General features: G+C 46.1%; 1 protein-coding gene across 3 annotated transcripts in view; it reads left to right on the top strand.

The window, feature by feature from the left end:
• Positions 1-903: 903 nt before the first annotated feature.
• ube2t (ubiquitin-conjugating enzyme E2T (putative)) overlaps positions 904-23,071 on the top strand; it is a 50,008-nt gene continuing 27,840 nt past the window's right edge. Inside the window, exon 1 of one of the 3 annotated variants that reach the window (XM_086011406.1) lies at positions 904-952. In XM_086011406.1, the coding sequence (XP_085867532.1) occupies positions 905-952 (48 nt within the window). In that variant the 5' untranslated portion in view covers position 904. Of the gene's footprint in view, positions 953-2,224; positions 2,247-17,852; positions 18,163-23,071 lie in introns of those variants that run through there. The other 2 variants (XM_086011408.1, XM_086011407.1) reach the window with 2 other exon arrangements.

The raw sequence follows: 23,071 nt of genomic DNA on the forward strand, positions 1-23,071 counted from the left end.
TACCAAGTATTTATAGCACAGAAACAGGCCATTCAGCCTAACAGGTCTGTGCAAATTTTGTTTGATAACGCTCCTGTGAAGCACCTTGGGACGTTTTACTACGTTAAAGGTGCAGTATAAATGCAAGATGTTGTTTGATTGGTTAAGGAGATACAGAATTGCTTGCTCTGCTTACTCAGATCCCAGATGCCCTGTAGAGGGAGCTGCGTGTTTCCATAGCGCTCTTCCAGCAATTTGCAGGGTAAAACTTCATGGAGATTAAACGGGCAAGGGCAAGTCTAACTAATGGTGGGCAGCGTTCATTGGCCTGCCACAGAAATTGGTGAGTCATTATGGCAACATCAAGGGACTGTTGCAACGTTCCCTCTAAGCTGCTCGGCTGCGCAGCTCTCTGCCGGCCCCACACAGCCCGGGACCAGCTTTTTCAATGTAAAGTTTCACGCATGCGCGAAACTATGAATGGGCTGCGCACCCCAAAAAAATAAGAGGGAATATTGGTTAGGAGTTGTATTTATGATCGGAAAACTGACACCGTTTGTAAACCATAGTGAACAAGTGGAGCTCTGGTTATTTTAAGGAGTGACATACATGTAAACAGATTCATATTTGTAAGCCAAACTTAAGGCTGCCAAGCCTCCAGGAATTAAAGATTAATCTCCTGGACACTGCTGCGAGCAATCTGGGAGAAAGGTCATCGGGACATTAAAAGAAATTGTGTGTTTTTTTCATTTTCTTTGAACAGTTGGCTCAGAGCTGCGATGTTATTAGCTGAATTCAGATTGGACACTCTGAGCACATGCAACATACCCACTTGCCCAGCATGCATCGGTACCATTCATATATTCAATGATTGAAATATTTTTTTCTTTAACTTCTAGCAGTTTCTGTGGAGTTGTTTTTCAAAATGTTTTTGAAGAAAAACGAAAGGACAAGTTTCAAAAACTTCATTCAGGTAAAACTTATTTTTAGTTTTTTTTTAACGGAGAGGCTGCCTGTGTTTGAGTGTTTTTTTGTGTGTGAGAGTCAAAAATGAATATACTGATTACCTACCTACCTGTTGTAGATTTGGTTTTGTATTCTATAAAAGTATTAAGCCGAGAGAGAGTCTTACCTCACACTACTGTTCAATTTTTTTTTAAGTTGAATTTTGAAGCCAACTAATTATCTCATATGTTTAGTTGACAGAACAGTTAAATGTTCTGATGGCTACACCTGTGAGATGTGGTTCTAATTTGTAACACTGTGAGACAAAGAACAAGAGAAACACAGATAGAAAGAATGAGAAGCAGACAGAGTACTTTGCTCATTCTCATTTTATTTCTTTTTTTAAAGAAACAAGCAATTTAAATTTTGAAAACAAATAGAACATCTTTGAGGACAACAGATAGGGAGTGATGTGAAGGGCGAAACAGGATGAGGGTGAATGGGGAATCTGGCCTCTCACCATCCACCTTGGGGGAGTGGGTGGGAGTTGGGAGGGAGTGGATGAAGGGTTAAAGGTGAGGTGAATGACAGCAGAGAGTGGATACAGGGTCTGAGCGCTTTGTTAGAAAGGGAAAAAGTAAAGGTAGTGATGAGAGTGATGGGGAAGGGGTACTGGGAAGGTGAAGGGGTATGGGACACGATGGGAGTGAGTAGGTGGGGGAAGCTTGAATGTTGGAGGAGGTGATTTGGAAGAGAGCTGCTAAGGGCCACATTTTCTCCACAGTCTCGACTCCAAATGCAACCTACAGCCATTGGTGGCTCCTTTCTCTGCCTTGCCATGCTATGTCACCCACCACTTCCCACCCAAAAGTAAAGAAAAAATCAGAGATAGAGAAGCCAGAAGAAGACAAAGAGAGAAATAAAAAGAGTTAGGGAGAGAGAATTAGTAGAGAAGAGATGAGAGAGAGAGGGACAATAGCAGAAGAGGGAGAAACAGCAGCATAGGTATGGCAGAGACAAATTTCCCAACTTGCAGTATGCAATGCAATGGGAGATTAACCAGTATATATATGCATAATAATATATAGCACCAACCTTTGTGAAAAGGTGGGAAACCAATGAGACAGCAAGCAGTGCAGTTGTAAATAAAATGTTGTTCTAAATGCACTACCTGACTTTTTTTTTAATTCATTCTTGTGACGTCGGCATTGCTGGCAAGGTCGGCATTTATTGCCCATCCCCTATTGACCTGAAAACGCGGCGGTGGGTCGCCTTGAACCGCTGCAGTCCGTGTGGTGAAGGTACTCCCACAGTGCTGTTAGGTAGGGAGTTATTCTTTATAGTGGTTTGATACAAATGAGTGGCTTTATTTAATGGCAGGATCTGATTACCATTTTTGAAATCCGTTTCCCGGCCGTAGCTAGCCAGATTGACAGGCTGGCTGGCTGTCGGGCGGGTAGGCCTGCAACACCAGGCTGCAGCCAGGGAGTGTAGAGGAGGGAGGGAGAGATCTGCGGGCGGTGGGGGCGGACATTGTTGGGGGGCCCGGAGAGATCGGGGAGAAGACCGCGGGGGCGGGGCAGGGTGGACAGATCGGTGGAGGAGGGGAGATGATTGTGGGAGGCCATGGAGGGCATTGGATCGCCGGCGGGGGGGGGGGGGGGTGCGCGGTGTTGACTGATCACTGGGGAGGTTAATAGCTTTCCTTGGTGGGCTGGGCGGGGGGGGTGAAAGCACTCCTGCTCCTGCTGGCCTACAAGCAGTGCTGGAAAAACACTTACCTCTTGTTAGAAATCAGGAGTGTCCAAAATGTATTTGGTTATGCGAATAAAATTGTGACGTGAATAATGCTGTGTTTACATGATTCTATTAGAACTGGAGACAAAAAGTCTCTTCAGACTAGTGTTAGGATAATTAGATAGATGCTTAGAATCTGCTTGTGTTTTGGCTCTCTGCAGATGTAACAGCATTCTGCAGTGTGACGGTCATAAATAATCTTGCTTTGAAGCTAACTATCGGCTGTTTTCAAGTTAGGAATTCAACATTGTTTATGTATCTCTAATTGGACCAACTAAGGTTCAATGCCTACGTTTCTTCTATTATTACTAATAACCATGATATAAGGCTAAGGTAGGAATTGGAGTTAGCTTAACAAAGCTGCTTGTGAAGATAATTAAAAGTTAATTAGTATAAAAGACAAAGAATGAAAGGAATTTGGTGAGGTTAAGGTATCCATCTTAGGATGGGGCCACTTGCTAGATGAAAGTGAGATAACGACCGGCTGAAGTGGGACAGCTCTGGCTTGGGCCTCATGATTGAAAGGGGACAAGGCCAGGCCTAGTACCAATTGTATGAGGGAGGATAGGGACCAGGGAGATAAGACACGAATTCCAAAGGAAGAACCTTCAGAAAGATTAAACAATAAGACAAATTGGATGAGATCATGAGACCTCTTTTGGAGAGGGCTTTCATCCAAGAATTGAGACAAAGAACTCGATGCCCAATTGGGTACTGAGGTTTTAGGGGAGCCTCTATAGGTTAGATGGTCTTGTCAATAATTTGGCCTCAGGCCCACCCCTAAAAAGAGAATAAAAGTAACATCCTGAGGGCTTGCCCACACAGACGGTGGAGGGAAGAGCCAAGCAGAAGTTGGGTTGGTCGAACGCTCTTTCGAGAGTGATCCCATGCTCACCAACTCGGAGGTTTTAGACGAGAGGGAGAGAGGCCGGAAGCCAGAGAACAGTTAACACACGCCAGCCGTCTGTCCGATTGGGACCGGTACCAGCTGCTTGTCACGGTCATATGTTTTTGCTGTATAACTAGCATGTTATATTCCATCTTAAACCCTGATTAAACACAATATACCCACCATATTGGTTTGCAGTCGATCCTGATTATTTGAAAGACTAGAGATGAGCTACTAATTGGCCTAATCTCTACACTCTTTCACACAGCAGTCCTCGCCGGTCGACCAGTGTTAAAGTTGGAACAGAGAAAAAATCTGAGGCACGCGGCCTCATTAAAATATTTAAATGAGGGACACGCCTCCTGGGAGCGGGTTGACCACTCGCTCCCTGTCCTGGATGAATTCGAGGCAAGTTGGGTTTGGGTTTGAGATTTTTTACATTTTTTCTTCCCACCCGAACCAAACCCACCCATTTTTGGGGGTTATAATTCCCCCCAAGGTGTCTGGCCCAAATTAAATGGGCAAAATGGTTCCCAAGCAGGATGACAAATCAGCAATAGGGAATATGTGATGGATAGAGCAAAAATAGATTTGTTAAAGATAAGAAGGATGAAAGCGAACTGAAACTTAATAAAGAGGTATATGATAAAATCTGGACTAGCAATACGATATAAAATCATGAGGAATATAAAAAGTATAGTAGGAAGATGAAAAGGGAGGTTAGTGGGCTAAAAGGGAATATGAAAAATGCTAGCAGATAATATAAAAAGAAAGAGCAAGGGTTTTATATTAAAAGATTAATATAGAGACTGTAGGAATGCTCAGTGATCAGTGGGGGAGTCTAGTTGCAGTGGATGAATGTATAGTAGAGATATAGGGGGTGATTTTGTCAATGGGGGCGCGTTGGAGGTAGGACTGCTGCTTGTTGGGTTTTAGTCCCGCCTCCATTGACTTCTGGCCAATCCACGCTATTTTCTCTTGATTGACCTTGTTAAGTCCACCCAGCGGGTTTAGCAGGCCAATTAAGGGGAAGCCAGTAACAGAGAACGTCAACATATGATGTATCATCTGTCCAAAATTTTTGGACAGATGAATTGTCATCGTTTGACAGCTCTGTGAAGCTGTCAAACACTGACATCCTCTGTTGTTTGATGAGTTCTTGTATTTAAGACTCATCAAACCTCTTTTGTGAGCAGAAATTAGATGGCTGCTGCATCGGAGAATGCAGCAGCCATTCTGTCATCTCTGCCGGTGAGATGCGAGAGTCTCCGCATCCCCAACTGTTGGAGCCTGCAGGAAGAAACAGAGGTGAGTAAACATTTTCTATCACTTTTCACTCACCTCACATACTTACCGCTCCACACTTGTACCCATCACTTACCTCCACAGCGCACTTTTGGACCCCTCCAACCCACGCAGACCCTCTGCTCGCCTTGGTGACCCTGCCGGGGTTTCCCAACGTCGGGAAGCCTGCGCCTCTGGTGGAAAAATGGGGATAATCTTCTTAACTGCCTGTTCTCTGCTTCTCTTCTTAGGCAGTCCCTCGGAACCGAGGATTACTTGCTTCCACATTAAAAATGAGTTCTCAGGTGTCCAATGCGGGACCTACAGTCTCTGTCACAGGTGGGGCAGACGATAGTTGAAGGGGTGGGTGGGTGGGGTGCTTGGGTTGGCGTCCGCTGCTTGCGCTTGACTTCCACTTGCTCCCGGCAAAGAGACTCAAGGTGTTCGGCGCCTTCTCGGATGCTTCTCCTCCACTCTGTGCGGTCTTGGGCCAGGGATTTCCAGGTGTTGGTGGGGATGTTGCACTTTTTCAAGGAGGCTTTGAGGGTGTCCTTGAAGCATTTCCTCTGCCCACCTGGGGCTCTCTTGCCGTGTCAGAGCTCCGAGTAGAGCGCTTGTTTTGGGAGTCTCGTATCAGGCGTGCGGACGATGTGACCCGTCCATCGGAGCTGATCGAGCGTGGTCAAAGCTTCGATGCTGGGGATGTTGGCCTGAGCGAGAACACTGACGTTGGTGCGCCTATCCTGCCAATGGATTTGCAGGATCTTGCGGAGGCAGCGTTGGTGGTACCCCTCCAGTGCTTTGAGGTGCCTTCTGTACATGGTCCATGTCTCTGAGGCATACAGCAGGGCGGGTATCACTGCTGCTCTGTAGACCATGAGCTTGTTGCCGGTTTTGAGGTCCTGGTCTTCAAACACTCTCTTCCTCAGGCGACCAAAGGCTGCACTGGCACACTGAAGGCAGTGTTGGTCTTCGTCATCGACGTCTGCTCTTGTTGACAGTAGGCTCCCGAGGTATGGAAAGTGGTCCACGTTGTCCAAGGCCTTGTCGTGGATTTTGATAATCTGAGAGCAGTACTGTGTGGCGGGGACAGGTTGGTAGTGGACCTTTGTCTTACGGATGTTTAGTGTAAGGCCCAAGCTCTCGCACGCTTCGGTGAAGGTGTTGACGATGGTTTGTAGTTCGATCTCCGAGTGAGCGCAGACGCAAGCATCGTCTGCATACTGTAATTCGACGACAGAGGATGGGACGACCTTGGATCTGGACTGGAGGGGACGGAGGTTGAACAGTACCAACTTGTTAACAGGCAGTTAAGTGGCTGTAATCCCCTTCCCGTCTCCAGGAGACGGGACCCGGCGCAGCTCGGCTACCTGCCTCCTGGGAAGATGGCATGGAGGCGGGTTGGGGGCGGGATGGGCACCCGCCCCCAGATTCTGCCATTTTCCCAGCAGTCCCGCCTCCAAACCCGCCTCCACAGGGCTGGCAAAATCAAATAAGTGCTTTGCATCAGATTTTACAAATAATGGTGGAATTGAGAATATAAACGTACTAGAGAATGATATGGTGCAAATATTAGAGATAACTGTAGAAAAATAATTATTAGTTGTGATAAATTAGCAGAACTCAAAGTGGATGGGGTAAATTTTCATCTTCATTGCGTGGGTGGGAATCTGGTAGAGCAGATTGCCCGTCCATTATAGAACCTACTGAATTTCACTGCATTGATTTTAATGGAATGGAAATTGGACGGGTTCTATAACAGGGGGCCGATCTTCTCTACCAAATTACCACTCGTGCAGTGAAGACAAAAAATGTACCCTTATAAGTCACAGGATCCTGACGACATGCACTTTAGGCTGTTAAAGGAATTCAGAGCGGAGATAGCAAAGGCTCTGAGCACATTTTAATCCTCCTTAAATAATGCAAACTATGTCAGTTGACTAGAAATTGCTAATGTAGTACCTTTATTCATAAGAACATAAGAAATAGGAGCAGGAGGAGGCCATTTGGCCCTTCGAACCTGCTCCACCATTCAATAAGATCATGGCTGATCTTCTACCTCATCTCCACTTTCCTGCACTATCCCCATATCCCTTGATTCCCTTAATATTTAAAAATCTATCGATCTCTGTCTTGAATATACTCAACGATTGAACCTCTGCAGCCCTCTGGGGTAGAGAATTCCAAAGATTCACCACCCTCTGAATGAAGAAATTTCTCCTCATCTCAGTCCTAAATGGCTGACCCCTTATTCTGAGACTATGACCACTGGTTCTAGACTCCCCAGCCAGGGGAAACATCCTCCCTGCATCTACCCTGTCGAGCCCTGTAAGAATTTTGTATGTTTCAATGAGATCACCTCTCATTCTTCTAAACTCTAGAGAATATAGGTATAGTCTACTCAATCTGTCCTCAAAGGACAATCCCCCCATCCCAGAAATCAGTCTGGTGAACCTTCGTTGCACTCCCTCTATGGCAAGTATATCCTTACTTAGCTAAGGAGACCAAAACTCTACACATTACTCCAGGTGTGGTCTCACCAGGGCCCTATATAATTGCAGTAAGACGTCTTTACTCTTATACGCAAATCTTCTTGTAATAAAGGCCAACATACCATTTGCTTTCCTAATTGCTTGCTGTACCTGCATGTTAACTTTCAGTGACTCGTGTACAAGGACACCCAAGAAAGGAGAGAAGTGAAGTGAATTGTTAATGATAAATCAGTTATTCTTATGACACATGGGCAAACTTAGAATCCATAATTCAAAATAAAATTATTGAACACTTAGAAATGCACAAAGAAAATGAAGGACAGACGGGATGGATTTATTAAAGGTAAGCTGTGTTTGACAAATATGGTGGGGTTTTTTGAAGTCGTGAATGGTTGTATAGATAAAGGGAATGCACTAGATGTTGTGTATATGGATTTTACAATGGTTTTACTAAGGTGTCTCATAAGAGTCTTGTCACGAAAATTCAGGAGTATGGTATTGGAAGAAATGTAACAGCATAGGTAGAAAATTGGTCGACAGACAGGAAACAAAGGATTAGGGTTAATGGGTATTGTTAAATTGAAGAACGATTGAAAATGCTACATAACCCAGGGATCAGTGCTGGGTGCATTTTTGTACTCGATAGATGTAGATGATTTGGACTTGAGCATCAGGAGCACAATATTGAAATTTGCAGATGACACATAATTAGGGAGCTTGGCAAACAGTGAGGAGGACTGCAAAATTCAGCTACTAGTGTCAGCTGGTTCAGTCATAGTACATGCCTCTGAGTCAGAAGACTTTAGGAGGATATGGACACATTTAGCAGAATGGACAGACAGGTAACCGAGTTAATTCAATACCAGGGAAATGTGAAGTAATGCATTGTGGGGGGGGGGCAGAAATATGAGTATACACTCACTGGAAAGAGGCAAAGGAGTGCAAATATGTAATTCCTTTAAAGTGTGAGTGCAGGTAAATAAAGCCTTAAAAGCTGACAAGGTGTCATGTCACTAATATACCATTTTTCACAAAAAATTTCCCTGCAAGATCATTGCAGTATAGATTTAATTCAGATGTTGCACCAACAGAAAAACCAGTGTCCCCAGAGGAGGTACTGATTCTACTATGACTGTGAAGCCAGGGCAAAGTAAACTGCTGCCAAAGTAGCTTCTTTGTGTTTGGTACCATTGCTTAGCAACACCAGTATCAACAAGATTGCCTCAGTAGAATGAGGTTACCCAGTTGGCATCCTGCCCGTCAAAGAGGGAAACAAGCATGTTCAACCACATTAACTCTGATTAAAGTTACTCTTCTGTGAAGGTGTAATACAAATTGGACAGCTCTGATTTATTTACCAACATTACTATCGGCCAGAAAGCAGCCTGGCCTGATTTAAGTTTGCCGCTGGATGAAGACCTTTGGACACTGACGTTTCATACTGTCAAACAATAATGAGTCAGAAAACATAAGCCAATGATATAGTTCATATCATGTATTGAAGGTACAGATAGGATTAAACAAACACTCAAGAATTTTTTAAAATCTTGTTACTTTCACCTTGGCATACTCGCCAATTGGAACTTGTCCTGGATTGTTTTTATCCCATCCACCCCTTTGCCAATAACAGACTTGTTTTTTTCATTTTTTTCTTGGGATGTGGGCAACGCTGCCAAGTCTGTATTTATTGCCCAACCTAGTTACACTGAGGTCATTAAGAGTAAACCACAGAGTGTGGGACTGGATAGACACGTAGGCCAGATGAGTTAGGGGTTCCTTTTCCTGAAAGACATTAGTGAACCATTGGATTTTTACAACAATCTGGTCATTTTCCTGGTCAGTTTCTGGTGCTTGCCTATACATTACTAGATTATTGAATTCAGTTTCACAATTTGCCATGGTGGCATCGTGGACTCAGAATCTCTGGATTTCTAATCCGGTACCATAATGACGAGGCTACCATACCTGTAGCTTGGGGTAGCTAGAAATTGCAGGTCATGCAAAAAACTAGTAGTAAAATATTGTAGGATAAGAACAATCTATTAATCTGTGTTGTCCAATAGAAATGGCTGACTAGCCACAGGTGTGGCCACAGTGAGACCATTTTAGCCACATGCACTAATTTTAGTAGAAAACACCTTACACACAAGAGGTACTTCACATGTATCTTTACTTAACAAACATCTACCACCATTCAGTGCGAAACTTTGCAAGTCTTTTTCACCGATTTGGAATTCTGGCGTGATTATGTCAGATAGAGCACATCTTAGTGCAGCTTCGAAGATTTTGTCCCGCAGTTGCGAGCATTACTTTGAATGATTGCTGAGAATGTCGACTCGCACAACGAGAGCCGGCACACCTGCCCCTGCTCTCCATCCAGAACGCGATCGGATGCTGCTTGTCCTTTGCCATGAGATGCCTTCTGTTGCCTAGGCCCTAAGCTCTGGAATTCCCTGCCTAAACCTCTCCGCCTCGCTACCTCTCTTTCCTCCTTTAAGATGCTCCTTAAAACCTACCTCTTTGACCAAGCTTTTGGTCACCTGCCCTAATTTATCCTTATGTGGATCGGTGTCAAATTTTTTGTCTCAAAATACTCCTGTGCAGCGCCTTGGGACATTTTACTATGTTAAAGGCGCTATATAAATACAAGTTGTTGTTGCTGTTGAGGTGTCCTGTGGGAGCTGCTCATTATTGGTTGGGCTTGCTTTCTTTGGCTGCCTGGAACAGTTATTCCGATTGGTCGAGCTGACCACAATGACAGCTCTCCTCTCCATACAATGTTGCTGGTGTTTCCACGGTGCTGAAGTCCAGCATTTTCACCTGTGCACACACCATTTTAACAGATAACCAATAAGCAGTAACCAAGGAAGTAAAGCACAGATAGTGATCAAATAACACTTGCATGCTCTGCACAAAAAGGTTAACTTACACGTGCATACACCGTGCAAATATGAGCATTGAGATCACATGCCTAACAACGGCCCCAACTGAGGTCAGTCATGAGTCCCTTACTCATCACACCCCTTTCTTTTCTGTCATACACCTCTTTTTTTAAACTACCCCCATAAAAACTATTTGATCCATGAAAGTTTGCTCTATTACTCGTTTTTTATTCACTGATCAAAAATGCAATAAGCCACATATGGCTAGTGGCTAATTATGATATACATGACTGTTAGTGAGCAATCACTAATTACAGCAGGATTGTTATAGAAATGCAAGTTGTTGTTGTTATATTTGCTATTGTTATCAAAGTTTGGTAACATGAGCATTATTTCCAGTTATTATGAGAACAGTTTTATAATATGGAGGACATGACGTCGCCAACCATCTAAAATTACAAATATCTACATAACTGAGGCTGACCGGGTAATTTACCAATAGGCAATGGTCAACCTTCTAAGTAGAGATATTTACCATAATCATGCCTGGCCATGATATATTCTGTTTAATAGCCGAACTAACCGCAGCAACTGAGGTCACTCATGAGTCCCCTACTCATCCCACCCCTTTTCTGTCATATACCTTTTTTTTAATCCACTCCCCAAAAAAATATTTGAACCATGAAAGTTTGCTAAATTCATGGATTTGAAGCCTTTGGAAAAAAGATGCAAAATTGTTTATAAATTCAGCAAATCTCCAACATCTATTTATAAATATATTAAAAGTCTCACATCTACATGTATGCACTTTCCCGTCAACTTTTTCCATTATATATTCCTATGTTCACATTTAAAATTGCCAATGTAAATGTATCCCACTGTACACCCTCCTGCCAATGGAGGCACTGCAGTGCCACAACTGGCAGAAAGGTGTAATTACAGTGTGACATGTTTACATAAACAGGTTCCATTATAAATGTGGACATAGGAATTTATAAAGGAAATTTAAAACAAAGACAATGTATCAATCTAAAATGGGGACTGAATTACATATGCACACTTTGGTCCAATTATCCCCTGCTTTCATCTGAAGACTATACTTGGTCTTGACTTTCTGTGTGCAATGCCAAGGGAGATTGACTAGAAATAACTATATATATATTTCTGTAGAATATGTTAAAAATCTTACTCCTGTGTGCACTTCCTGTTTGTGCCACTTGCTTTCCTTTTGCCATATTTTTGTCGCAATTTTTGTGTGAACATTTTCCATTCTGAATTTCTATGTCCATATTTATACTGGAAAAAGCCAAAGTAAACCTGTCACTCCAATTACACAATCTGACCGTGCCATGGAGAGTCATAACCATGGTGAGTGGCAATGCTGGAGAAGATGCCACACAGCGTTTCTTCACACCCTTACCCTCTTTTTCCCTTCTTACCTCTATCTCATGACTATACACTTTGCACAACAAACGGCAACTGCTTTATCCAGCGACTTCTTCCTCTGCTCTAGCTTCACACTGAACACTAACTCTTGTACCTCTCATTTCAGGTGCTGAAAAGGTGGACACCCCTCTGCCACTGCAAGAACATGCAGCCAGCCTTCCTGAAGATGCACCGTCACTCATTCTGACCCTAGCAAGCACCAGCTCAGAGACAGGCACCTGTGTACTGCTAGTCACATGGTGAATCACTGGCCACAAGTTTGCAGGAGCTAGGGCAGGGGGATAGTATGCCACAGGTGCCAGCTCACTGAAGGGCACCATAACATACTAGCAGTGGACTCGTATGCAGTTTTCGCGGGCCCAGGTTACCGAAGAAAGTTTATGGACACACACGAGGAAATGCTAAGTGCACTGGGCTTGCAAATGAGCTTACGCACAATGGCTCAGAGCATAGAGGAGTCCAGCTCCAACTTGTGTTGGGGCTTCGTGCAGAGTACAGAGACCACTCTGTCCAACATGGAGTGAGTGGTCAGCCCCATGAACAAGACAGTGGTGCCCACCATGATGGAACTCACACTATGTCCATGGAAGCTCAGACGGTTGTTATCTTGGCTCTGGGGGGACCGGTGTTGACAGGGGCTTTCAGAACAGCACATCACTCCTGCACTCTGCTCTCGCACAGAGCCATATGACTGCTGAGGCATAGTTCCAGGAGAGTGACCTTGGCTCCATGGGAGGGGCACCTGCTGTCTCCTCTCAGGGTGGCAGCGTGCCTACTTCCCCGCCACCCAATCCACCATTGCCCTTGTTAGTGCCACACAGCCAGTTGGGCCAGACTGACTCGGCTCATGCCAAGATGCTGCAGTCTGCAGCCAGGCCCTCAAGGCTAAGAACAAGAGTGGTTAGAATGTGGAAGTTGCTACCACAGGGAGTAGTTCAGGCAACTAACATAGATGCGTTCAAGGGGAAGCTAGATAAACACATGAGGGACAAAAGAATAGAAGGATATGTTGATGGGGTTAGATGAAGAGGGGTGCAAGGAGGCTCATGTGGAGCAATAACACCGGCATGGACCTGTTGGGCCGAATGGCCTGTTTCTGTGCTGTAAATACTTTGTAATACTTTGTAACTGCTCGAGGCTGCCCACCATGGCCATCTGAGGTGTCCTCAATAGAAGCTCAGGAGCCTTCCACCTCTCAAGCTGTAGCCACTGGCGATAGACTTCATCGGAGCATTTGGATAGGTAAGCGAGCACAGAAGATAGGCACTACTGGGTTGCATTAGGATGATTCTTAATTATTCCTGTTAAATACAGGAAACTCTCGATTTACCGGCACCTAAATAACCAGAAATCTCTGTCAACCGGCAAAATTCAGGAGTAGGTTCAGGTAAGTTTTACTTCATATTAGTGGCCGTTCCTGGATCTGTGGCTGTGTAATTGGGGTTCCTGCACTTGTTGCTAAGCAACAGGGATGCTTGGTCTGTGGCTGAGGTTCCTGCACCTGTTGCTAAGCAACAGGGAAGCCTGGATTTGTTGCTGTGTACGGAGCTCTTGTACCTTTTAACTATACCTCACTGTAATCCGGACTTTTTGATAAACCGGCACCACGCCGGTCCCGTCAGTGCTGGATAATAAAGAGTTTCCTGTATTACACACAGATGTAATTGAGTTGGATATTTCTTTTCTGGATTTAGTGTTGGTGTTAATGGGCTGGAATTTGCTGGAGCAGGACACCTTGTGGCATGTCTGGTTAGTTAGATTATTTCCTACACCCTTTAGCTCAAATATATTTTGCCCTGTAACTTGCTGGAAGTGTGAACTGATAATGGCACAGCGAGGGCACCAGGGTGAACAATGAGACCAGCAGTGTACCTCCTTAGCTAATTAGATTTAAGGATTGAGAAATAAACAGAGGAAGGACTGAGATGGAGGGTGAATTAGAGTGGGTGAATTCAATGTCAAATCAGCTACAGAAAGAGAAATAAAGAGATGGAAAGAAAAATTGGACTAAGAAAGAGAACAGAGAAACAGAGAAGAAAAATAAGAAAAACATTTAAATTTAAAATTTGACATTTTTAAAATCTCCAACAACAATTCACTACCTGAAGAAATGAGACTCCACACTTTCAACCACTGCCAGTCAGTGATAATTAACAATTATCACATCGTTAAAAGGATACTTACGCTATTACGAGACTTAAGTTTCTGTGGCAAGTTTATGAGGCAATTAATGTGCAAATGCAGCAACTTCATGAAACTCATGGGGAGATTAAGGGTGAGTTTTCACGAAGGTAACGGTGCAGCGGCGCAAATCGTCCAGCAACTTGTGGCAATTCGCAATTCACGGAGGTACCTCTTCCTCGCTACAAGTTGCTGGCCGATTTGCACATTGATAGCAACATGCGTCGTTCACACGCCGTTAATTTTTCAGCAAATTCCAGCCCAATATTTGTAGTGAATGAGGGTAAGACCATAAGGCTGAAGGCAATCGGATGGTGGTAGTAAGGACAGTGATGTTAAGGATTGTGGGACTGCAGGTGTATTGGGGTAGAGAGGGATGGTTCACTTGATGCGTTTTTGGATGAGCTACTTGAAATGCCGACTGTCTGCTCGATGATGTTTCTGGCGGCAGCTTGACTCTTGTTTTAGGTCAACTCTGCAGATGTGTCCGGGTTCCTGACAGGAGTCATGAGCCATGTCTGAAGGGGATATCCCTTGTCACCCAGTAGCCAGCCTGTGACTTGACGGCCTAGTTGGAATAAAGGCAGCATAGAGGATGAATGAATCATGGTTCGAGGCTCAAGTTGTGGCTGCAAAGCCTCCTTTGAGAAGTGAAGGCACCTTAGTGAAGTAAGCAGTGCAGTTCATGAGCAGTGAAGTTCAGGTACAAGGTGTGCTCAAAATAAAGGGTCGCCCTTTTAGAACTGAGACGAGGAGGAATTTCTTCTCTCAGAGGGTTGTAAATCTGTGGAATTCTCTGCCCCAGAGAGCCGTGGAGGCTGGGTCATTAAATACATTTAAGGTGGAGATAGACAGATTTTTGCAAGATAAGGGAGTGAAGGGTTATGGGGAGCGAGCAGGGAAGTGGCTTTGAGCCCAAGATCAGCCATGATCTTATTGAATGGCGGAGTAGGCTCGAGGGGCCAAGTGGCCTATTCCTGCTCCTATTTCTTATGTTCTTAAAGACTGGCTATGGGTATGACTGCTGTGCAGTGCCCTCCTCCTCCCTCTTTGAGCTGCTCCTGCCTTCTTGTCTGCTCCCCATCATCTTCCAGCCCCAAAGGCAGTCCTACCAGACCACCCATGACTGCAGTAAAACTTTGAAAGCAACCAATAGCAGTCCATCACCAGCAATAACTTATCAGAAGTCAGAATTAAGTTGTAAAAGTCAGAAAATAGGCCAGTAAGTGCCCTGAAGTTAACCAGCAGACTAAAAGGCAAACCAGCAACTAATCTGTATGGAGGAGATGAGCCATTTAAATAGCACTACTGAAGGGTCCTTGCTAGCGGTTGGCGCCATGAGTTGCTGAACGGGCTTATCACATGGCAAGACATGGGCTGCTGGGGTTAGCCCAATTTCACGACAGGGCGCTACAATATTTAAACCCTTCCTGAATCATTCCAGCACGAGCCTAAGGACACCTACGGAGGAGCCCAATCCAATATAGCAGGCAATACTCGTCATATTGGAAACGTAGGCGGCCGATTTATACCTGTAAAATGAGCGCGGTGCCAATGAATTTCTAGCCTATCGTTCAAATGACAGAAGTGAAAGTGTGTGTGTGTGTGTATATGTATTTTTTTCCCGACAAGTATTTGGCTTCTAGTCTTGAATCAATGCAAAAAATAGTGTTGCCACCGGTCAGCTTTCAGACCAGTTTGATTTTTGAGTGGGCTGTTTAGAAAGTCAATTTTTTCCAACTCACTTCTGTGTCTTATAATATGGCTTAGCAGCAAAGTAGGAACTGAGGCCATTACTCCATTTTTGCTTCACTCGCAGACTTTCTAAATGAGCCTCATTTTGGGGGTGACACACTCATTTCCCTTCCGCGATCGGTGGGCAGACACAGGGAATAGAGTGACTGATAGATACACGCAATGTCAGTATGATTTCACTTTAATAAGTTTCCCTTTTGTTCTGTTGAAATTGGACTTCATGTTTCAATTCTTTTAATAGCTGTGCTTCCTTAAATCAAAGGGGAACATGGAGATTCATTTCACTGTTGACACTGGGGCAACCCCCCCTATTGCCACCCCTTCCCTCCTGCCACCCCCTTCTTCCTATCCTCCTGTCACCCCCTTCCTTCCTGACACCCACAACCTCTTCCTACCCCTTTCCCTCCTGCTCAAACCCTCTTACCTCCTGCCACCACCTTCCCTCCTGCCATCCCCTCCTCTTCCCTCCTGCCACACCCTCCTCTTCACTCATGCCAACCCCTTTTCCCTCCTACCATCACCTATTTTTGCCATCCAAGATGAGGAGCGCTATAGAAATGCAACCCTTGTTCACTCTCATGTACATTTTGCTCAGGCTGCTTTGATCCTGGGTTTGGAGCTGGTTAATGGTGTGTGTGTGTGCAAGCCCCCGGGGAGCAGTGCACTGACCTGCTCCAGTCCCACAGCTTGCTCGCTCTTCACCGGGTTTTGCCTCTTCCCCGCCCTGCTCCAGTCCCACAGCTTGTTTGTTCCTCACCGGGTTTTGCCTCCGCCTAACCCTACTACAGTCCCCCAGCTCCTCGCCGGGTTTTGCATCCTCCCCGCCCGGCTCCTGTCCCACAGCTTGCTCGCTCGTCGCTAGGTTTTGCCTCCTCGCCACCCCGCTCCAGTCCCACAGCTTGCTCGCCCCTTGCCAGGTTTTGCCTCTTTCCCGCACTGCTCCAGTCCCACAGCTTGCTCACTCCTCACTGGGTTTTTGCCTCTTCCCCGCCCTGCTCCAGTCCCACAGCTTGCTCGCTTCTCACTGGGTTTTGCCTCCTCCACACCCTGTACCAGTCCCACAGCTCCATGCTGGGTTTTGCCTCCTCCTCGCCCTGCACCAGTCCCACAGCTGCTCGCTCCACATCGGGCTTTGCCTCTTCCCCGCCCTGCTCCAGTCCCACAGCTTGCTCGCACCTCACCAGGTTTTGCCTCCTCCACACCCTGTTCCAGTCACACAGCTCCTCACCGTGTTTTGCCTCCTCCCCGCCTTGCTCCAGTCCCACAGCTGCTCTCTGGGTTTTGCCTCATCCCTGCCCTGCTCCAATCCCACAGCTTGTTAGCTCCTCACTCGGTTTTGCCTCCTCCCCACACTGCTTCAGTCCCTTAGCTCCCGCAGGGTTTTGCCTCTTCCTCACCCTGCTCCTGCCCCACAACTTGTTCACTCCTCACCGGGTTTTGCCTCCGCCCCTCCCTACTACAATCCACCAGCTCCTCGCCAGATTTTTGCCTCCTCCTCACCTTGCTCCAGTCCCACAGGTTGCTCCTTCCTCACCGGGCTTTGCCTCCTCCCCGCTCTGCTCCAGTCCCACAGCTTGCTTGCTCCTTGCTGGGTTTTGCCTCCTCCCCGCTCTGCTCCAGTCCCACAGCTGCTCTCCGGGTTTTGCCTCCTCCCCACCTCGCCTCAGTCCCACAGCTGCTCACTCCTTGCTGGGTTTTTGCCTCTTCCCCGCCCTGCTCCAGTCCCACAGCTTGTATACTCCTCACTGGGTTTTGCCTCCTCCTCATCCTGCTACAGTCTCACAGCTTGTTTAATCCTCACCGGGTTTTGCCCCCTCGTTGTCCTGCTCCAGTCCCACAGCTTGTTAATCCTCACCGGGTTTTGCCAACTCCCCGTCCTGCTCCAGTCCCACAGCTTGTTAATCCTCACCGGGTTTTGCCAACTCCCCGTCCTGCTCCAGTCCCACAGCTTGTTAATCCTCACCGGGTTTTGCCAACTCCCCGTCCTGCTCCAGTCCCACAGCTTGTATACTCCTCACTAGGTTTTGCCTCCTCCAGTCTCACAGCTTGTTTAATCCTCACCAGGTTTTGCCTCCTCCTTGTCCTGCTCCAGTCCCACAGCTTGTTAATCCTCACCGGGTTTTGCCACCTCCCCGTCCTGCTCCAGCCCCACAGCTTGTTTAATCCTCACCGGATTTTGCCTCCTCCTCGTTCTGCTCCAGTCCCACAGCTTGTTTAATCCTAACCGGGTTTTGCCTCCTCCCCGCCCTGCTTCAGTCCCACAGTTTGCTCGCTCCTCCCCGCCCTGCTCCAGTCCCACAGTTTGCTCGCTCCTCCCCGCCCTGCTCCAGTCCCACAGTTTGCTCGCTCCTCCCCGTCCTGCTCCAGTCCCACAGCTTGCTCGCTCCTCACCGGGTCTTGCGGGAAGCGGAAGGAGCCGTTGCGCTAGCGGGGATTGGCGGGCGATTTGAAATCCTCGGGCGAGCGGAGCGGGGCCGCTGTTCGGCGTCAGGAGTTCGGCGGGTGACGGACGGTAGGTGTGGCAAATGTTGGCGGCTTCAAGCCGCGCCTTTCCTTCGGTGAATTGGCGCCGGGGAAAGTGTCAGCGATACTCGGAGTGTAGAGTTAGCGGGCGGCTGGTGACGGTGTTGCGCTTCTCCCCCACCCTGACTGGCAGCGCAGATTTTGCGGCTGGAGTTGGAAGCCGCACTCTGTGCCACCTGCAGCCGCCCTGAGACGGCCTTGCAGCTTCCTGCCCATTGCCACCACTTGGCATTGACGTGCCCTCAAAACTCTCAGCCCGGCCGCAGTATAACTGACTGCAGCATTAAACCGTGGCTAGAGGAATGGTGCCAGGGGGAGGGATTCAAGTTCCTGGGACATTGGAACCGGTTCTGGGGGAGGTGGGACCAGTTCAAACCGGACGGTTTGCACCTGGGCAGGGCTGGAACCAATGTCCTAGGGGGAGTGTTTGCTAGTGCTGTGGGGGAGGGTTTAAATTAAAATGGCAGGGGGTTGGGAACCTGAGCAGGGAGACAGAGGAAAGGGAAACGAGGATAAAAGCAAAAGATAGGAAGGAGAAAAACAAAAGTGGCAGTCAGAGAAATCAACGGTTTAAATCAAACATGGCCACAGTAAATAATAATTCTAAAAGGTGTAAGAATGTTAAAAAAACAAGCCTGAAGGCTTTGTGTCTTAATGCGAGGAGCATTTGTAATAAGGTGGATGAATTGGCTGCGCAAATAGAAGTAAACAAATACGATTTGGTTGGGATTACGGAAACGTGGCTCAAGGAAGGCCAGGACTGGGAACTCAACATCCAGGGGTATTCGATATTCAGGAAAGATAGGCAAAAAGGAAAGGGAGGTGGGGTAGTATTACTGGTTAAAGAAGGGATTAACACAATTGTAATGAAGGATATTAGCTCTGATGAGGCGGAATCTGTATGGGTAGAATTGAGAAATACTAAGGGGAAAAAAACGTTAGTGGGAGTGGTTTATAGACCTCCAAACAGTAAGGCGGAGGTTGGGGATGGCATTAAAAGAGAAATTAAAGAAGCGTGCAATAAGGGCACAGCAGTCATCATGGGTGACTTTAATCTACATATAGATTGGGCCAACCAAATGAGTAACAATACTGTGGAGGATGAATTCCTGGAGTGTTTACGGGATGGTTTCCTGGACCAATATGTCGAGGAACCAACCAGAGATCAGGCCATCTTAGACTGGGTATTATGTAACGAGAAAGGATTAATTAGCAATCTTGTTGTAAGAGGCCGCTTGGGTTGGAGCGATCATAATGTGATCGAATTCTTCATTAAGATGGAGAATGAAGTAGTTGACTCGGAGACTAGGGTCCTCAATTTAAATAAAGGAAACTATGATGGTCTGAGGAGCGAGTTGGGTAGGATTGATTGGGGAATGGCACTCAAAGGGTTGACGGTGGATAGGTAATGGCAAACATTCAAAGACCGAATGGATGAACTACAGAATTTGTTCATCCCAGTTTGGCATAAAAATAAAACAAAAAAGGTGACCCAACCGTGGCTAACAAGGGAAATTAGGGATAGCATAAGGTCCAAGGAGAGGGCATATAAATTGGCCAGAAAAAGCAATAATCCTGAGGATTGGGAGCAGTTTAGGATTCAACAAAGGAGGACCAAGGGATTAATTAAGAAAGGGAAAATAGAATATGAGAGTAAGCTTGCAGGGAACATAAAAACTGACTGTAAAAGCTTTTATAGATATGTGAAGAGAAAAAGATTGGTGAAGTCAAGCGTAGGTCCCTTGCAGTCAGAATCGGGGGAATTTATAATGGGAAACAAAGAAATGGCGGACCAACTAAATACATATTTTGGGTCTGTCTTCACAAAGGAGGACACAAATAACCTCCCAGAGATGCCGGGGAACATAGGGTCTGATGAAAGGGTGGAACTGAAAGAAATCAGTATTTGTAGGGAAATGGTGTTAGGAAAATTGATGGGACTGAAGGCCGATAAATCCCCAGGGCCTGATAATCTACATCCCAGGGTACTTAAGGAAGTGGCCCTAGAAATAGTAGATGCATTGCTGGTCATCTTCCAGAACTCGATAGACTCTGGAACAGTACCCATGGATTGGAGGGTAGCTAATGTTACCCCACTATTCAAAAAAGGTGGCAGAGAAAAAGCGGGGAATTATAGACCGGTAAGCCTGACGTCGGTAGTGGGGAAAATGCTAGAGTCCATTATAAAAGATGTAATAGCAGAGCACTTGGAAAGCAGTGACAGGATCGGACAAAGTCAACATGGATTTACAAAAGGTAAATCATGCTTGACTAATCTACTGGAATTTTTTGAGGATGTAACTGGTAAAATAGATAAGGGAGAACCAGTGGATGTGGTGCATTTGGACTTTCAGAAGGCTTTCGATAAGGTCCCGCATAAGAGATTAGCGTGCAAAATTAAGGCACATGGGATTGGGGGCAAGGTATTGACTTGGATAGAGAACTGGTTGGTGGACAGAAAGCAAAGAGTTGGAATAAACGGGTCATTTTCCAAGTGGCAGGCAGTGACTAGTGGGATACCGCAAGGATTGGTCCTAGGACCCCAGCTGTTCACAATATATATTAATGATCTGGACGAGGGAATTGGATGTAATATCTCCAAATTTGCAGACGACACAAAGCTGGGTGGGAGGGTGTGCTGCGAGGAGGATGTCATGAAACTCCAGTATGATTTGGACAGGTTAGGTGATTGGGCAGAAACATGGCAAATGCACTATAATGTGGATAAATGTGAGGTTATCCACTTTGGTGGCAAAAACAGGAAGGCACATTATTATTTGAATGGCAATAGATTGGGAGAAGGGGAAGTGCAAAGAGACCTGGGTGTTCTTGTGCACCAGTCGCTGAAGGTAAGCATGTAGGTGCAGCAGGCGGTTAAGAAGGCAAATGGTATGTTGGCCTTCGTAGCAAGAGGGTTCGAGTACAAGAACAAGGATGTCTTGCTGCAGTTGTACAGGGCCTTGGTGAGACCACACCTTGAGTATTGTGTGCAGTTTTGGTCGCCTTACCTGAGGAAGGACGTTCTTGCCATGGAAGGAGTGCAGCGAAGATTCGCCAGGCTGATACCTGGGATGGCAGGAATGACGTATGAGGAGAGATTGTGTCGATTGGGCTTATACTCATTGGAGTTTAGAAGATTGAGAGGGGATCTCATCGAAACCTATAAAATTCTGTCAGGCCTAGACAGACTAGATGCTGGAAGGATGTTCCCGATGGTCGGGGAGTCCAGAACCAGGGGTCATAGTCTAAGGATAAGGGATAGGACATTTAGGACTGAAATGAGGAGGAATTTCTTCACCCAGAGAGTGGTGAACCTGTGGCATTCTCTGCCACAGAGGGCGGTGGAGGCCAGTTCATTAAATATATTCAAGAAGGAGTTAGATATATTTCTTAAGGCTAAAGGGATCAAGGGATATGGGGAGAAGGCAGGGACAGGGTAATGAATTTGAATGATCAGCCATGATCTCATTGAATGGTGGAGCAGGCTCGAAGGGCCGAATGGCCTACTCCTGCTCCTATCTTCTATGTAAGCTGGTCATGATTGGGAGTTAAATATTCCAGGTTATAAGGTCTTCAGAAAGGATAGGGAAACTGGAAGAGGGATAGCCTTATTGATTGAAGATTACAACATTAGTAAGAGAGGATATAGGTAAGGGAAAGCAATCAGCGGAGACTCTATGGCTAGAATTGAGCAATAGGAGAGGACTTAAACTGTAATGGGAGTTGTCTACAGGCCTCCTGATAGCAATGAAGTGGCAGAGTGTGTTAGTTCAGAGATTAGAGAGGCTTGCAGCAAAAGCAGAGTTTTAATGGGAAACTTTAATTTTCATATAGATTGGGAAGAGCAGAGTCGCTCACGTTGGAAAAGTAGTGAATTTCTTGAGTGCATTCAAGATAGTTTCTGCAGCAATCTGTTGTAGAACCAACAAGAGGACAGGTCATACTAGATTTAGTAATGAGCCAGACTTAGTTAATAATCTAATGGTAAGGGAACATTTATTTAATAGTGATCATAATATGATTGAATTTAATGTCGGGTTTGAAAAGGAAAAATGTAACAGTTACTAAGATTCTAGATTTTGGTACGGCTAACTTTAACTGGATGAGACAGAGACTGACAGTAGCAAACTGGTCAAAACTGTTATCGGGTAAACCTACAGATAAACAGTGGGAGATATTCAAAAAAGAATTTAGCTTAATATGGGATCAGTATATACCCGTAAGGAGCAAGAGATCTCCATGCCAAATACAGGAAACTCTTTCTTTTATCCGGCACTGACGGGACCGGCGTGGTGCCGGTTGATCAAAAAGTCCGGATTACAGAGAGGTATACTTACCAAGGTACGAGAGCCCTGTACATGGCCACAGGTGCAGGAGCCCCGGTTACACGGCCACAGATCCAGGAACCCCGGTTACACGGCCACAGGTGCAGGAGCCCCGGTTACACGGCCACAGGTGCAGGAGCCCCGGTTACACGGCCACGGGTGCAGGAGCCCCGGTTACACGGCCACAGGTGCAGGAGCCCCGGTTACACGGCCACGGGTGCAGGAGCCCCGGTTACACGGCCACAGGTGCAGGAGCCCCGGTTACACGGCCACAGGTGCAGGAGCCCCGGTTACACGGCCACAGGTGCAGGAACCCCGGTTACACGGCCACTAATGTACAGTAAAACTTACCTGAACCTACTCCTGAATTTTGCGGGTTAAGAGAGATTTCCGGATATTTAGGTGCTGGTTAAGAGAGTTTCCTATAAAACAGCCATGGTCGGTAACAAAGGTGAGAGATACCATAAAACTAAAGGAAAGAGCACACAAAAGTGCAAAGAATAGTGTAGATCCAGGGGACTGGGAGAGATAATAAAGATTGGGCTTATACTCACTGGAGTTTAGAAGATTGAG

The sequence above is a fragment of the Somniosus microcephalus genome, chromosome 18, assembly GCF_052327205.1.
Source record: "Somniosus microcephalus isolate GS21.2 chromosome 18, FLI_Smic_1.0, whole genome shotgun sequence".
Lineage (NCBI taxonomy): Eukaryota > Metazoa > Chordata > Chondrichthyes > Squaliformes > Somniosidae > Somniosus > Somniosus microcephalus.